The sequence below is a fragment of the Lutra lutra genome, chromosome 10 (genome assembly GCF_902655055.1).
Source record: "Lutra lutra chromosome 10, mLutLut1.2, whole genome shotgun sequence".
Classification (NCBI taxonomy): domain Eukaryota; kingdom Metazoa; phylum Chordata; class Mammalia; order Carnivora; family Mustelidae; genus Lutra; species Lutra lutra.
The window spans coordinates 15,144,202-15,161,078 of record NC_062287.1 but is presented as its reverse complement, the minus strand read 5'-3'; the positions used below and the strand labels follow the sequence as shown (position 1 = coordinate 15,161,078).

The following is a 16,877-nucleotide window of genomic DNA, read 5'->3' as shown; positions in this document are numbered from 1 at the left end:
AGTATGGAATTTCCTCAAAAAAGTTGAAAATAGAGCTACCCTATGACCCAGCAATTGCACTACTGGGTATTTATTCCAAAGATACAAAGGTAATGACCCAAAGGGGCACATGCACCCCAATGTTTATAGCAGCAATGTCCACAATAACCAAACTATGGAAAGAGCCCAGATGTCCATCAACAGAAAAATGGATAAAGAAGATGTGGTATACACACACACACACACGCATAGGACTATTTTGCAGTCATCAAAAAGAATGAGATCAGGGCGCCTGGGTGGCTCAGTGGGTTAAAGCCTCTGCCTTCGGCTCCGGTTGTGATCCCAGTGTCCTGGGATTGAGCCCCGCATCAGGCTCTCTGCTCGGTGGGAAGCCTGCTTCCCGCCCCCCCCACCCCCGCCTGCCTCTCTGCCTACTTGTGATTTCTGTCTGTCAAATAAATAAATAAAATCTTAAAAAAAAAAAAAAAGAGAATGAGATCTTGCCATTTACAATGACATGGATGGAACTAGAAGGTATTATACTAAGTGAAATAAGTCAATCAGAGAAAGACAATTACCATATGATGTCACCGATACGTGGAATGTAAGAAACAAAACAGAGGACCATTAGGGAAGAGAGGAAAAAATGAAAAAAGACCAAACCAGAGAGGGAGACAAATCATACGAGACTCTTAATCATAGGAAATAAACTGAGGGTTGCTGGAGGGGAGGGAGATGGGAGGAATGGGATAAGTGGGTGATGGACATTAGGGAGGGCATGTGATGTAATGAGCCCTGGGTGTTATATAAGACTGGTAAGGGCATCTGGGGGGGCTCAGTTGGTTAAGCATCAGTCTTTGGCTCAGGTCGTGATCCCAGGGTCTGGGGAGCCCGCTTCTCCCTCTCCCTCTACTGCTGCCCCTGCTGTGTCAAATAAACAGATAAGATCTTTAAAAAAAAAAGGGGGGGGGGACTGATGAATCACACACTGAAACCAATAATGCATGATATGTTAATTAATTGAATTTAAATGAAAAATGTTTGAAAATGGGGCATCTGGGTGGCTCAGTGGGTTAAAGTCTCTGTCTTCAGCTCGGGTCAAGATCCCAGGGAGCCATGATCCCAGGGAGCCTGCTTCCTCCTCTCTCTCTGCCTGCCTCTCTGCCTACTTGGGATCTCTGTCAAATAAAAAAATAAAATGAAAATGCTTAAAAATAATTAAAAATTTAAAAAAAGAACATACCCATGCCACATACCCGGGGCACCCACGCAGCTTACAGATCCACCCTCATCAGTGCCATTGGCCAATGCCAAGAATGAGGAGTCTGGAGGAAGGAACACCTGGTTACCAGGTCTGCTTTCACCCCTATTAGCTGAGTGTCCTTAGGCAAGTTACTTAACGCACGTCAGTTTTCTCATCTGGAAAATGGGTGGTCATGAGGGATAATGCAGAGTGGGTATGGGACTCCATTGAGATCATGAACATGAAGCATTTGCAATGTATAAAGCATAACAGGAGTATTTCCTAGGATGTACACTCACTCGCTTGACATATACTAACTTACCACCCCCTGCCACAAACTCTTTAAAGCTCACAGACTTCTCTCAAGTGCTCTGAAGACCCACCACAGACCACAGGGCCAGGATCCCCAGCCGGACCCATTCACGCACTGCATACTGTATAAATATAGGTTTTATTAATAATGGGCAAAGTCCCACAAATACAAGTGGCATCTCTGGGCGGTGGGGAGAATCTGTGGCAGGGTAAGAGAAGGGAGAGTGGTGTGTGCACAAGAAAAAGCAGTGGGAGAGCCCTGGGGGAAGGGGAGATCAGAAGTGGTGCAAGTCTGGACCTACCACAAAAGCCAGACATGCTCTGTGTCTGTCGCTCTGGTGCCCCGGGGGGCCGATGTGAAGGTAAGGGAGGGTGTGCACAGACCCAGGCAGGTGCTCGAATGACCAGCAGGTAGCTGGGGAAGGGGCAGGGCAGTGAGAATGCCAGCCTGATGCACAAAAGAAGGGCCACAGGGTGGCAGTGGCCAAGGCCAAATTTTGCCCATGCTTGTGCTTGTGTTGGCTGCTGAGCTCCAGGGAGCTAGTGCCCTGTGCCATCCCTGACTTGGAGGGGAAAGAAGACTCGGGGGGTAGACACCCCGGGTCCCAGGACACCCTGGGCGGCACAAGCCTCATCCGTGCAGTCAATGCTGCACCCCCAGAGGAGGTGGGCACTGCCCTTCCTATGGCACCCACCGCCGCCGCCACCACCATGCCACCATCAATCCTCCTCGGAGCCATACGGGACAGCGTGTGTGTGTGTCGGGCTGAGATTGCCTGTTCGCATGTATGTGCCTGTAACTCTGGGGAGGGGAGGGAGTGTCGCAGGACTGGGCAGGAGAAGCAAGAAGGAGGCTTGGTCTTCTCCTGCTCACGCCCCAGAATAAAGTGCATTCTCCGGTTCCAGTGGCAGGTGGGAGAGAAACACAGACATTATTGCAGCAGTGCCACCAGACCCTACCCCCGACCAAAGGGGACAGGGAAGGGGACAGGGCATCCCAGGCCCCCAGGCCCCTCCAATCCCCAGGATTGGGAGGAATGACCCAGACAGAAAACCCAGCTTCTGTTCCAGCAGATTGCCCAAATCAGCCAGGTCTGGGGGTGGGGAGAAGGTGAGGAGGAGGAAGAGACTTCCAGAGCCTTCCCTGCTCCATTCCAATGTCCAAATGGGACTTCCAGGAGACCCCACCAGGGCCCAGCCCTGGAACCCGAACCTTAGATCAGCCCAGTTTACAAACATTTGTGTGGTGGGAACCCCCAGAGGGGGCCACTTTGGTCAGTTGTGAATGGGGGCCTGGAGAACCTGGGGCTCCCAAGCAGACAGCAGAGACAGGGGACAAGGTGGGGGAAGGAGGGTGGCAGCCTCCTAGTGGTCTTTGCATGCAGATGTTGGAGAGAGTAGGGAGGAAGCTATAAACTGCATCAACTGGGAAGACTCCTGGACATGGTGGGGAGGGCTGGAGCCCCCCGTGGCCACGACCATGGCTGGGAGCGCAGTCCAGCAGCCAACCCGGGGAGGAGCTGAGAGAGGAGAACGTGGCTGCACCAGCAACCCGTGCCAAAGTCTACAAGGTTAAAACAGTCCCAGAGGGCTGGGGCTGGGGGCTTCCGCTGCGGGGGCTGGGGCGCAGGCCGGCGCAAGGCTCTATCTCTCCGACTTGACCCGGTAACGGAGCACAAGGTATGCCAGCAACCGCAAGGCCAGAAAGAAGATGCCCAAGACCAGGAAGTCCAGGTAGAGCTTGGCATCCTCCACATCCAGCGCTCGGAGTATACTCTGTGGGTTCTGGAAAGGGCAGTGTTCCTCCAAGCAGGTCAGATCGCCTCGATCCATGCCATAGATGGTCAGAATCACACCCTCAAAGCCATACCTGTGCACACGGGGACATCAGAGCTGGATACAGAGCATAGGGTCCCTGTTCCCTGGGCAGACTGCCGGGGCCCAGCAGCCACTCTGTCCTCCCTGGAGCCTGGGCTCCTGCAGGGAGGAGCAGGGATGGATGGTGTGGGCCGCGGCACTGACCTGACATAGGAGAGGTAGGAGCTCCACTGCAGGTAAGTGGGGATGGTCTTGAAGCTGACAAAGAAACCGGAGAACAAGAGAACAGGGATGGCGGTAACTGGGCCCACAAAGGTGGCCACCTGGAGGGGAAGGAAGGGGACCGGGCCATTACAGGAGTGACCGGCACAGGGGTGGCCCTGCGGTTTCCCAGAGATCCCTTCCATTCCTGATGTCAGCCTCTGCTTCCTCCCACCAGACCCCATCCCCACCCCAGATCCCCAAGGGCCAGCCCTCCCACCTGGAGGGAATTGGAGGCAGCTCCAATCAGCAGCCCCAAAGACTGGGCCACCAAGGCAGTGGCAGCAGCCAGGGCGGAGAACAGCAGGAAGCGGCTGGTTTCGGCCGGCTGGCCTGTCATCCAGTAGATGATGCTACAATATACCACCGGGCACACCACCTGGGGAGTGGGCATGGGCCTGAGCAGGGGCACCAGCCCCAGGGCCACAGATGCCAAGACCCTCCACACCACCCTCCACGCCACCTGGGCGGGAACCCCTGGAGCACTAGCTCTTCCTAGAGTGTCCACACTTGGTCCCGCCGCCCCCACGCTTGGTGTGTGCTGGCCCCCCGGGCTGGTGCCTCTCCCCTTGTTTCCTCCAGTGACACCATTTCCACTGGACCCCTTCTGACCAGTTCAGGCACGGTGACATCTCATCTGAGCTCCTAAACTGGACCAGCTGGTTCTTTATACTGCTAATTCATTAACTCTACATGTGAGCACGTGTCATCCCCCTCTGAGCGGTCAAGTCCAGGGGGCCGGCAGACCAAGCCTAGCACGGACCATCATGCAGGCTGTTCCCTGCACTAGGCGCCCAATCAAGAGGCCACCAGACACCGAGGTCCTCCCGTGCTCTTCTCACGAGGCCATGCACCGCAGCGCGGTGCAGCACCCGCCCAGCTTTTTCTCATTTGCACACAGCTGCCCTACAGATTACTGGTGGTCTCAGAGCATGTATGGGGTAGGGGGGAGGGGAGGCTAGTGCAACAAACCAACCCAAACCAACTAACGGTTATCAGGCACTTTTGCACGTCCCAAGCATTAGCCAAAGTCCTTCACGTGTATCAACTCATTGACTTCTCCCGAACAATCCTGAGCTGGATACTCTCATCCTTCCTCTTGATAGATGGGGATGCGGAAGCAGTGAGAGGCAGGCAGCTGCTCTGTGTCTTGCGGCTAACAAGTGGTGGTAAGGCTTCAGCACCTGCACTAGCTGCCCTCCACTGCTGCGGATAAGATCCACAGACCCAGGGCGCCTGGGTGGCTCAGTGGGTTAAGCCTCTGCTTGTGGCTTGGGTCATAATCTCAGGGTCCTGGGATCGAGCCCCACATCGGGCTCTCTGCTTGACAGGGAGCCTGCTTCCCTCTCTCTCTGCCTGCCTCTCTGCCTACTTGTGATCTCTGTATGTCAAATAAATAAATAAGTAATCTTTAAAAAAAATAAAAAGATCCACAGACACATTTGTAGGGCTATTATTTTCATCACTGCCTGTCATTGGTTGTTCCCATGAGAATATCAGTTCCGCAAGGTCAAGATCCCATCTGTCTTATTCATTGCCTGATCTCCATGCCCGGCACAGAGCCTGGTACACGGTAGGTACTCCCCACCTATCTGTTAAGTGAGGGGAAGGAAAAAAGAGGACGGCAGGTGACAAGGTTGAAGGAGGCAAGCAAGCTAGGATAGGAGAAGCCAGAGGGGAGGGAGGAAGAGGCTTACCTGAAAGGGCACATCGGCCATGGTCTTGGCCAGGTAGTACGCTTTGAGGCTGTACCAGTAGTTGAGATGCTCCCTCATGAAGACCGCCATCTCTAAGGGGACTGAGGACACAGGCAGGTGAGGCGCTGCTGTCTGAGCCCCTGACCCTGACCCCCAGTACCCACCTCCCGGTCCCCTGCCCAGGGCAGCTCAGCTCACAGGTGAGCACGGTTGGCATAAGGGCGGCAAACATGAGGAAGAGCATGGAGAAGAAGAGGCAGCCGGTGTTGTTGAAGACCTTGCTGGCATCGTTACCAATGTGCAGGTAAAGGAGACCGATGAGCACGCCGATGACCACGTGGGACACAAACCGCAGGTGGGTGAGGACCTGGGTGAGGAGAGGGGATGGGCCACAGGCCAGGGATGGGCAGACCAACTGGGGTAGGAACTCAAGAGCCGCCCTCACAGACACACAGACCCATGGGTGCCTTGGGAGACGGCTGGCTGGTGGGGGTGGGGGGGGCCTTCCCATCCCAGCTGCTGAGATCCTATGCCCCCCATAAGCCAGGCAGGCCTGTACCAGCCTCCTCTCCCACAACGTGATGCCTCACCGTGTCCCTGAGGATGGACAAGAAGGTCCTCTTGAAGAGGATGCAGAACTGTGTGAGGGTGCTGGTGGCAAAGGTGTGACTTTCAATGGGGTCCACTTCCTGGGGAGAGGACACTGGGTCAGGCGAGCCTACCCCGCCCACCCACTGCACACCCAGCTTGGTAATGGAAAACCCTCGAGCCCTTCCCCAGGCCAGGGCTCCTCCAGGCCCTTCCTGCTGATGGGAGACTCTCCACCACTGAGGTGCATGCCTGGAAGCTGGCCCCAGGGTCATGCATTAGAGCGAGATTCGGTGAGAGACGTAAGGAGTGAGTAAAAACTTGAGAGGAGAGCGCAAGGACGTCAAGGACACTGTGGGGACTAAGAGTAGGCCAGTCACTCCTCTTCTTGTCTTCACTCCCTCAAGAAACATTTACCCGAAGGCCACAGTGCCTTTCTGCCCCCTGTGCCACAATCGTATTAAACAATGATCATAATGGCGGCAACAACTACAGCTGGCCCTCCTGGGTTTTGAAGCTGGCATCCAGCTTGTCAGTTCAGATGAAAGAATGAACACTGGAAGTCACAGGGCCCCCAGGCGCAGCTGGACAGACCAAGGGACCTGTAGGAACGCGACCCCGCTAGCTTCCAAGTGGCTCATCAGCACTACCTGAAAGACATGATCGCCAGATGGACCAAATGAAACCTGGAGCATAAAGAATAAGGATATTTTTCAGGAGGCAAGACTCTTGAGATGGAAAAGACCTCTGGGGACCAGATGAAACAGCACCAAGCGCCTGCTGGCATGACCTCAGGGGTCTCTGGTCAATGACAACCAGCTTCTCAAAAGACCTCTGCCCCAAGTCATGGCCTGAAAAACTCTTGCTCGTGAGCCACTGGGGAGTGTGGGACTTGGGAGTGTTATCTCCCCGTTCTCCGGGTGGCCCTACACCAGGAACTCGCCTATGTTCCTTCACTGCACAAGCCCGCTGTCTGTTTGTACTGGCTTGCTGCACGAGCTCTCCTTCAGTTCGGGGACGTTTTCCAGGGTCATGGTATCTCATTTAGGAACGAGAACCGGCACCAAACCAATATCCACTGTACCAGCCCCGGTGCAGAGATTTACGTAATGATCTGATTAGTTCTCCCAGTAACACCGGAGTTCAGCGTCATCACCTCTGGCCTGGAGATGACAGCAAGACCCATGAGCCATGAGGCAAGAGATGCAGCATTGGGTCTGCTTACCAGGTGGCCCCGTGCCGGCACTGAGGACAACACACTACAGATGCTTAGTGAGAATTTGCTGAACACGTAAATGAACGGAGGTTGAGCAATGTGCCCAAGGTCACACTGCAGTCCACAGTAGGTCTAGTCCAAGTTCTGAGTTCTTCCTAGTCCCTAATGGTTGTGATGCCTCTGGGGGACAGCCTCTTAAGCAGGGCCATTATCCAGGGTCCCACCTGCCCGCCCCCACTTTTCCCTCTCTGCCCTCTCCAGCCCTACTCACCTGAGGACAAGGGGGGCACGGGGTGGGGACCTCGTTCTTCTCAGGGCTGCTCTTCTTCTCGGCCATGGCACAGAGCCCATTCTGCACAGCCCTGAACAGCATGGGGTTCAGGTCTCCATACTCTCCAGAGGCCACCTCGATGACTGGGAGACACGGAGTGGAGTGCGTGGCTAAGATCACTCCTTGGTTCCCGAGGGCAAGCCAGCCCCTCCGTGAGTATGTGGGGAAGGTAGGGGACAGTGAGACCTCCCCAAGGAGACCTAGGCATGGGAGCCGATCCTCCCGATTTGGCCCCACACCGCAGCCCAGCCCCCCTGCCCTGCCACTCACTGAAGTCAGCCGGGTTGTGGTAGGTGGGGCAGTGTAAGCCAAGCCCCTTCAGGTAGGGGATCAGGTTGGTGACCACACCTTTGAAGATGCACTGACCCTGGCTCAGGATGTAGAGCTGAGGTGGAAAGGGAGGGGTGAGGACAGCACCACCAGTGGACCAGTGCCCCTCCCTCTCCCTGCCGTAGGCCAGTGCCCTGGGAAGCCCAGAGCCACTCACCTTGTCAAACATCTCAAAGAGCTTGGCACTGGGCTGGTGGATGGTGCAGATGACTGTGCGGCCCCCCTGGGCCAGGGACTTCATGAGGGACACCACTTGGAAACAGGACGCGCTGTCCAGACCACTGTCCAGAGAAAGGCAGTGGGGGGGCGTGAGGTGGGCAGTGCCAAGAGAAGGGAGTGCTTGATGTGGGGCAGCTGCTCCAAAGGGGCTGGAGCTGGCAGGAAGGGAGTCCCTCTGTCTACCTGACAGCCTGTCCATGCTACACGGTGCCAGCCTTTGGAGGTACCAAGAAGCCCAAGCACCATTCCATTTAACAAGCAAATATCGAGTGAGAACCTGTTGAATGGCCAGCACTGGGATGACCATGATGGATGGCTAAGACATAGACTCTGGTCTGGAGGGAGAGAGAGAAGCGTAGAGATCACTCGAGATGATGTGGAACATGCTGTAGAAACATGGGGCGGGGTGGGGGGAGGCTTCAGCTCTGCAGCACGGGGCTTGGGGCTAGTCAGAGAAGTTTCCTGAGCACGTGTGGAAGAGGAAGGAGCTGAGGCAGCTGAAGGCGGAAGGGCAGGCGTGGTGGCGAAGGGCAGTCCAGACAGAAGACACAACATGTGCAAAGCTTAGAGGCATGAAACACATGGCTGGCCCAGGGAATTATAAGCAATTTGGTGTTATTAGAGCATAAAATACAAGCCAGCATGAAGCAAGATGTAAGCTTGGGGAAGTAGGTTCAGGCCAAGACCTCTAAGTCTTCTGACTGTTCTGAGGGCAAATGGGAATCGCTGTGTGTTTTTAAGGGGGGGGGGGGTAGTGAGTATTGCCAGACTTGTCTCTTAGAGAGCTCTCCCTGGCTGCAGCTCGGAGGGAGGACTGGCTGGGAGAGACTGAAGACAAGGGGGTAGGAGTCTATGGTAGAATTGCAGGCGAGAGCTGATGAGGTCCAGAACTTAAGCACGGGCACTCGGGATGGGGGTGGGGCGAATCTGAGAGACAGAGGAAGGAGGTAGAGTCAGCAGGACTTGATGACAGATTGGCTGTGGGGAAGAGAGGGAGAGGGAGGCATCCATCAAGGAGGACATAGGATTTCTGCGTGCGTGAAGGATGGGGCTGCTACGGCAACGGGATTGGCAGGAACGAATGAGGAGAAGCCCTTATCTTGGCTCCGGGAGGCTGCTGTGCATGGACTCTGGTCTCCGGCAGTGGAGAAGATGTAGCCCTCCTGCCCTGGCTGAGGGTGGGGGGGCAAGGGGAGGCGGCATGCTGGTGGGAGAGGAGGGGGAGAACTACCTGGTGGGCTCATCAAAGAACATGACAGGCGGATTGTTGACCAGCTCCAGGGCGATGGCCAGGCGCTTCCTCTGCCCCCCGGAGAGCAGAGCTGTCCTCGTGTGGGAGCAGGACATCAGGCCCAGTGCTGTCAGGATCTCCGTCACCTGGACCGGGCCCCCACCCACCCCAGGTCAGCTTCAGAATCTCTGCTCCTCCCTACCCCCACACCACCCCAATTTAAAGAAGCGTTCCCTTAAGCCCACTTGGCCTCCAATGTCCCAGCCTGGGGTCCAGTCTCCCACCCCCTGCCCCCCGCAAACTCAAGGCTCTAGAACTCTAGAAGGAAGGGCATCTGTCCTGTCCTCACCCCTTTCTCTTCCCCACTCACCAGTTCCTTCTTCACCTCTTGCTTCTCACTCAGCTTCAGGTTAGCAGAGACCTGAGGCCCAGAGAGTAGGCAGGTCAGGTACGTGTGGGAGGAGGGCACTGCCTTGTCCCCTTAGCCACCAACCGAGGAGGATGGGGAAGGCAGGCAGAAGCAGGGGCTGGGAGAAGGAGCAGGGACGCCAGCCCTCACCATCATGGCTTCCAGCACTGTGAGGTGAGGCAGCAGCATGTCGTCCTGCATGATGTAACACGACATCTTGCGGAAGGTCCTCAGCTCCCGCGGCCTCCCATTGACCAGGATCTGCCCCTTCATTCCAGACTCCCTGCAGGCACATTGGTCACAGATGGGGAGGGGGGGTCAAGGCCACCTCAGAATACCTTCTGAGCTCCCTGGGGGATCCTTCTTCCTGGCTCCTGCCCCCATTCCACCCCGGCCTCGTCCTCACCTGTACCCTGCCAAGATGTTCATGAACGTGGACTTGCCGGCGCCGGAGGGGCCCATGATGCCAATCAGCTCCCGGCGGCAGAATTTACCCGACAGGCACTTGAGGAGGGTCTTATAACCTGCGGCGAGGGAGGAAGGAGCTTGTGATCAGGGTTACAGTGAACAGAGGCAACAGAAACTCTGAGGAATGGCCCTAGCGAACGAGGCAATTCCCTCCCAGGTGGGGAGTGGCGTTTGATGACGATGGAGAAACGCCTTCCGAGAGCACTGAGATTCACACCGTCTCCACCTGTTCCCCTAGAAGAGCCAGGTACCAACATCAAAGTACCAGAGGCCAAGAACACTCTCCTGTAGGCCAGGAGAAGACCGCCACACCTCATGGATGGGCATGGGGAGGGCATCAAGTTTAGTGATGACTCTGCTCCCCCTCTATAAATGCAGTAGTCACTCTCACTCCCTCCAGGAAGACTTTGCCAACCATCAGCCTGAGCAAAGTGGTTAAATGTCCCCTGTGTTTGCACAGCCCTGCGCACACCAGCATGTTTGCTAGTTGTTGTGCCCGTCCCTTACCCCTGTCCCCCAGCCTCTTAGTATGTGAACTGCTTGGGGCTAGAACCTGTGTCCTACTCATCTTTGTGACCTCAGCAGACTGTCTGGCATGTACTAGAGGCTCACCATGGGTTCTAGGAGAACAGATTCTCAGAACTTTTGTTTCATTCTGAAAAAGCCTTCTTCTTTGTGCTCTCTTGGCCCAGGAGGCTTGTCTCCACAGCCCCTGATATGGCCCGGTAAAAATCTCATGATTCATTCACTCCCTGGGGGAGGCAGCATAGGCATTAAGAGCACTGATTTGGAGTCAGGTGGATCGAGGTTCAAATTCTGGCTCCACACTTACCAGCTGTGGGACCTCAGGCAAGTTGCTTAACCTCTCTGAGCTCCAGGTCCCTCATCTGTAAAATGAGGATGACAGTACCTATCTCATAGGGTTGCTATAGAGATGCAATGAGATAATATATGCAAAGCATATGACACAGTGCTTGGCACATAGAGTACATTTAAAAAGTGACATTTTATTATTAATTCTATTTGACAAACACTTATTGATATCTACTACATTCCAAGCTCTGTCCCACACACTGGACAAAAAAATGAAGAGGACACATTTCCTGCATTCAAGAAAGTCATGGTCTAGGTAAAAAATATTGGAAACATCTATGGATCTGAGGAGAGATAAAATAAGGTTAAAACAGAAGCACAAATAATGTACAATGAGAATGAAGAAAATGAAATTGAAGAGGGTGGAGGGACAAGGGAAAAATCAGGAATGGCTTCATGGAAGAAGTGGCATTTGAGGAAAGTCTTGAAGGATGAGCAGCAATCAAAAATGGAGAGGGAAGTCAAGGCTCTCCAGTCCTTGGGAGGGAGAGCTCTGCTACATGAGAGCATATCTAGAAGCGGAGGTCAGAGACTACATGGCGTTGCCTGGGGAAACAAGGTGACGGAGAGGAAGAAGGGAGCCCACCAGGCAAGCCTTGCCTACTATGCTTACAGATCTCCCTCAGTGAGGCAGGAACACCAAGCTCTACTGGAGGTTTTGCTCATCACCATCGTCCTCCGCCCCCCACAGAGCTCCCTGTCCTCTCCCCTCTACCTGCTTAGCAGAGACAGTGAAGGGATGGGACCTTTCACCCTCCCTCTGCAGCACCCGGCTGTCCCTCTGGACACATCCATTCAGCAGGAGACTCAGTTGCTGTCCACTATGGGGTCCCCATCACACCGGCGGCCTGGATGGTGCTTTAGGGTTTACAAACTCATTACTTCCATTGCTGCTATAGCAACACGGATGAGCCAGCTGGGGCCCAGGGACATCCAGTGACTCACCCAAGGTCACACAGCAAGTTCTTCCCTGGGAGAGGGGAAGTCATAGGATCCATCCCTCTGCCTCAGGGATTATCACCACCAATCAGAGAGACGTGTGATTGTGCACTCCAGCAAACAACTTTCAGAGCCACTGACAGGAAGTGATTTCTTTGGCAGGAGAGGAAACAGGCGACGAGGAACCTTCCCCTCATTTAATCCGAGCCAAGCACCAGATTGAACACTGATGCCTAATACATATATCATCTTATACTTGCCTCTCACCAAGCATTTTCACAGATAACGTCTCAGCTAAGCTTCACAACACGCCTGTGCGGGGATGATTCTTATCGTCCCTGTTTACAGATGAAGAAAGTGAGTCCAAGAGAGGCCCAACGTCATCCAGTGGACAAGCGGCTAGGAACCCAGTCTTTGAACACCTGCTGGTCCCCAGCTGCTCGACACGGGAAGGACCTGTCAGCCCTTCCAGGTAAAAACGCACCAGAGTTCTGGTCCCGTCTCTGTCAGTAACTCTTGCAATTTTGTCAAGTCACCTAATCTTTGAGGAACTCCATTTCCTCTCTATAAAATAAGGACAGTAAGATCTCCTCCCAAGGCATAATAGGGCTATTGTGACTATAGAGTGAGACGTTTAATAGTAACTAATGGGAAAGTGTTTTGAAAAAGAAGAAACATCATATATAATTAGGGGAGACCAGTGGCAAGTCCCTACCTGGGCAAGGCAGACACCACCCTCTCTCCAAATCCCTCGCTCTTCCTCTCTGCCTACCTCTAAAGGCTTTCTGTCCTTCAGGCAAGGGGAGAGGGACTCCAGTGAAAAGACAAGTCAAAGAGAGAAGGACAGTGGGCTAGGAAAGGGGCAAGGGACAGAAGAGATAGCAAAATGGACAGTAGAGAGCAGGGGGCTGGCAAGGTAGAAGGAGGGAAGCACCCAGTCAGGGACGCCAATCTGGCTGGTGGGTTGAAGAAACCAGTCCCTCTAGCTACATTTCTTTCTTAGCTCCTTAAAACTTATCTCCTCGGGCTCCTGGGTGGCTCAGTGGGTTGAGCCTCTGCCTTCGGCTCAGGTCATGACCTCAGGGTCCTGAGATCAAGTCCCACATGGGGCTCTCTGCTCCGAGGGGAGCCTGCTTCCTCCTCTCTCTCTGCCTGCCTCTCTGCCTACTTGTGATCTCTCTCTCTGTCAAATAAATAAATAAAATCTTTAAAAAAATAACTTATCTACTTAAAACTGAGGAAAAACAGGGCTGTAAGAAATATGGCCACCTCTGGGGCGCCTGGGTGGCTCAGTGGGTTAAAGCCTCTGGCCACCTCTGGGGCGCCTGGGTGGCTCAGTGGGTTAAAGCCTCTGCCTTCGGCTCAGGTCATGATCCCAGGGTCCTAGGATCAAGCCCCACATCGGGCTCTCTGCTCAGCAGGGAGCCTGCTTCCTCCTCTCTCTCTGCCTGCCTCTCTGCCTACTTGTGATCTCTGTCTGCCAAATAAATAAATAAAATCTTAAAAAAAAAAAAAGAAGAAGAAGAAATATGGCCACCTCTTCATTTGCCCAGAGCTAATCTCAGGGTCCAGAGGCTGCTCTGGGACAGGGCCCCCAGCAGGGGACCCAGAGGTCTCAGTTGCCATTGGCTCAGGCCCTGTGACCTTTTGGGCACTCGTGAGAGAGCAGAGTGAGGGTGGGGAACGCAGAGACAGCTCCTTCTCAGCCCTGCTCAGAAGCACCCCAAACTTATTTCTTAAATCTCAGAGAACAATGCCCCAGCTCCACCCCTGACCCACACCCAGCTCTGGGAAAAACAAAAAGCAAAACCAAAAAACCCCTCAGCTTCTCTATTCCCAGCTCAAGCTGCCCAGGGTAGGAGGAGGCAAGGACTCCAGGGTCTGGTGAAGGTTCCAAGGACCTCAGAAAGTTCCAAAAGCCCAGACCTTACCCACCTGCGTTGATGAGAGAAAAGAGGAGGAGATAGGAATGCAGCACCAGGGACGTTAAGAAGGAAAGAACAATCCACAGAGAGCTGGCAAACCTGGCTTCTGGTCCCAGCTCTGCCACTAATTTGCTGTGTGGCCCTGTCAGGTGACTCAAGTTTCCTGGACCTCAGTTTCCTTACTCCTACCATGGGGATGTCACCCAGCCTGCTAAACCTTCACCCTCCCTCCCTCGGAGGACTTCAGCAAGAATGAAGTAAGATGACAGGAATGAGAACATCTTTTAAAATTAGCAGTGTCGGGGTGCCTGGGTGGCTCAGTTGTTGGGCATCTGCCTTTGGCTCGGGTCATGGTCCCAGGGTCCCGGGATCGAGCCCCACATCGGGCTCTCTGCTCAATGGGAGGTCTGCTTCTCCCTCTTCCACTCTCTCTGCTTGTAGTTGCTCTCTTGCTCTCTCTCTCTCTCTCTCTCTCTCTCTGTGTCAAATAAATAAATAAAATCTTAAAAAAATAAAATAAAATTACCAGTGTCTATAGGTACAAGGATACTGCTAAGCCCCGAGGAAGGCCGAAACACAGCCCAGGACTTTCTCCTTCCAGGCCTCAAAGGCAGGAATTCTACCTAAAATAAAAGAAACTCCTCCAGGACCACTTAGGGACCAGAGGTTGTAGTGTCATCTTGGAGGAGGAAAACTTCAATCGAAGCTGAACCTAGTGTCCCACCTCAGAGCTCACAGGTGCAGGGGAGAGGGGAGGCGGGGAGGAGTGGTGGTGTAGCACAGACCTGGCGGGTCAGCTGCGTGCATAGCTCACGGTGGGCTGAGATTTCCGCCACACAGAGCCTCCTGGGGCAGAACTCGGGCAACAGGGGACACCCAGACCTCCAGCTCTCTAAGAGACAACTCCTGGGGGCTCCACAACTCCCCACCAGGCTGCTTCCTTACCCCGTTTGCGCCAGCAGGGCCCTTCTCGCACGGAATAGGACAGCTCCACGAATTCGATGTCCACCGCTGAGCGCTTGGGTAGGTGGGAGAAGCGTTGGGCTTCGGTGATGTGGTTCTCCACCTTCTTCAGGTGTGTGGTCAGCATTGGGGGCTCCGCCCCGTCCTCCAGCGCCACGGCCATGGCTACGGCCCCGGGTCCTAGTCCACAGCCCACGGCCTCCAGCGCCTTCTCCGCCATCACGCTGCGGGCCTGCAGGGAGAGGGCCTGCTCAGTTCGGGGCAGACCCCCAAGCCCTGGCTCAAAGCCTCGTTGTTTTCTAATGCTCCCCACCCCCACTGCCCGCCTCCTTCTCAGGGCAGACCCGCTACTGGGAGCACCCCACTTCCCACCGCCAGAGCATCTGCCCACTCCTGCCCCCCACTCCCGTCGTAGCTACGCTCAGTCTCCACCTCTCCTCGGTCCAGGCAGCCCCAGCTCCAGTCTGGCCCCAGCCTGGCCCCAGCCCAGACCCTAGAAGCCCTCACCCACTCCCTCCTCCCGGTGGCGGCTCTAATCTCCTTACCCCGCAGGCCAGCAGCCCCTGGGGACTGAAGGGTTGGGGGGCGGGGAGGACGGCAGGGGCGGCCGGCCCCGGCTGCCCGCTAGGAGGTCAGGGTACGCGGGTGCGCGCAGGGCAGACAGGGGAGAAGGCGGAGGAAGAGGAGGCTCTGGGCCTCCCGCTGCATCCCCCTCCCCATCCCCGGGCGCGTCCCCTGGCCGGCCCCTCCCTCCGGCTCCCCTGCGCCCGCGCGTCCCGGACTCTCCCCAAAGGCGGGCGCACCACCGGGACTCGAGACCACCGCCCCCCGCCGCCGCCTCCAACTAGTCCCCGGGGGCGAGTTCCCCCCTCCCTATCTCCCGCATGCCTAGTCACCTTGACGCGCCCCCGGACTGGTGCGGACCGAGAAGCTTGGCGCTGCCGCGGGCCGGGGATGGAGACTCCGGGCCCTCCTCACCTGCCTCCGGCTGCGGCACCCACGGCCCGGCTCCCGGTCCTGGCGGCGCGGGCCGGGGCGGGGCCGGGGCGGGGCGGGCGACCGGGGAGGGCCCGGGCCTCAGGTCCGCGGAAAGATGACAACGCTGGGGAGGGGCGATGGGGGCGCGCCCCAACTCGGCTGCGCACAGCCGGTTCCCAGAACCCGAGGCTGGGCGCCGCGTCCTCCCGAGCCCGCGGGGCGACTGCGCTCTCCTCCCAGCTACTGCTCGCCGGTCCGGCTGTTCTTAAAGGGCCCACGCCTCCCCGCAGCCGGTGGGGGGCGAGCACGGCGAAAGGGACAGCAGTGCCGGCGACGCGGGGCCAGAGCGGGCGCAGTGTGGACCCCGGACTGGGGGGTTGGCGGCGAAGGGCCGACTTGAACACAGTGAGGGCAGGAGAACTGAAGTCGCTCGGTGGGGACAGGTCCCTGGATTACAGACTAGACGATGGTGGTGTGCGTACAGGGGATGGGGTGGGCATTGGGGTGCAGACGCCATCCTTCTCAAGGGATTGTGAAGCTGTCAGACTGTCTGCACCACTCTCCCATCAGTTTCCCCGGGTTTCGGCCCTTGAGCTCCGGCTTCCTCCAGCGATTCCCCAAACTAGATAAAAAGGCTTTGAAAGCTAGAGTCTGGGGAGAGCCTCCTCCCCTTTCCCCACCCCATTCTCCACCTTCCCTAACTAGTTAAGAAGGGAAGGCCGGTGGACACCGCTTTGGGAGAGCTTGCAAACAGCTGGGAGGTGACAGTGGTACTTAGAACTCAGCCTACTCCAACTACAGACAGAAGTCCTTACTCTCCCAGGCAAATCCAGACCTTTAAGACAGGCACACGCCTGATGCTGGACACACAGACGCACCATGGCAATGGCACCTGGCTCACAGACACTGCCTTGGGCATCTTCTAGTACACGTGTCATGCTTTCCCTCAGCCCACAAGCCTTCAAACGCAGGTCCTCCAGAACACTCTGGGGCTTTCCCCTGCTTTGCTCATTCCTCATGCTCCTCTTGGCCCCCGCCTGCCCAGGCTGAGTCTTCTAGGGGTAAGTAGGTTAGCCAGTTGAGACACGTGGCCTGAG

At 55.8% G+C, this 16,877-nt stretch overlaps 1 protein-coding gene across 3 annotated transcripts; it reads right to left on the bottom strand.

Annotated features, from left to right (window-relative positions):
- Positions 1-1,660: 1,660 nt before the first annotated feature.
- ABCG4 (ATP binding cassette subfamily G member 4) lies at positions 1,661-16,001 on the bottom strand. Of its 3 annotated transcripts, none has more exons than XM_047693931.1 (15): positions 15,781-16,001; positions 14,785-15,034; positions 10,041-10,158; positions 9,785-9,917; positions 9,596-9,646; positions 9,226-9,371; positions 7,933-8,056; positions 7,716-7,830; positions 7,386-7,528; positions 5,901-5,999; positions 5,509-5,677; positions 5,311-5,411; positions 3,834-3,992; positions 3,557-3,675; positions 1,661-3,404 (listed from the first exon to the last, which is right to left on the bottom strand). In XM_047693931.1, the coding sequence occupies exons 2-15, from the start codon at positions 15,020-15,022 to the stop codon at positions 3,179-3,181; spliced, it is 1,941 nt and encodes a 646-aa protein (XP_047549887.1). In that variant the 5' UTR covers positions 15,023-15,034; positions 15,781-16,001; the 3' UTR covers positions 1,661-3,178. The 3 variants fall into 3 exon arrangements, with proteins under 3 accessions (XP_047549887.1, XP_047549885.1, XP_047549888.1); XM_047693929.1 differs by having other exon boundaries at positions 15,699-16,000; XM_047693932.1 differs by lacking the exon at positions 5,901-5,999 and having other exon boundaries at positions 15,699-16,001.
- Positions 16,002-16,877: the final 876 nt, after the last annotated feature.

Excerpts from the sequence above, each read along its gene's own strand:
- ABCG4 (XM_047693931.1), bottom strand. The coding sequence starts at position 15,022 with ATGGCGGAGAAGGCGCTGGAGGCCGTGGGCTGTGGACTAGGACCCGGG. Across the intron at positions 7,529-7,715 it reads CCACAACCCGGCTGACTTCA|TCATCGAGGTGGCCTCTGGA; the intron begins GTGAGTGGCAGG and ends CGTGTCTCCCAG. Across the intron at positions 3,405-3,556 it reads TCCTACCTCTCCTATGTCAG|GTATGGCTTTGAGGGTGTGA; the intron begins GTCAGTGCCGCG and ends CCGTGTGCACAG.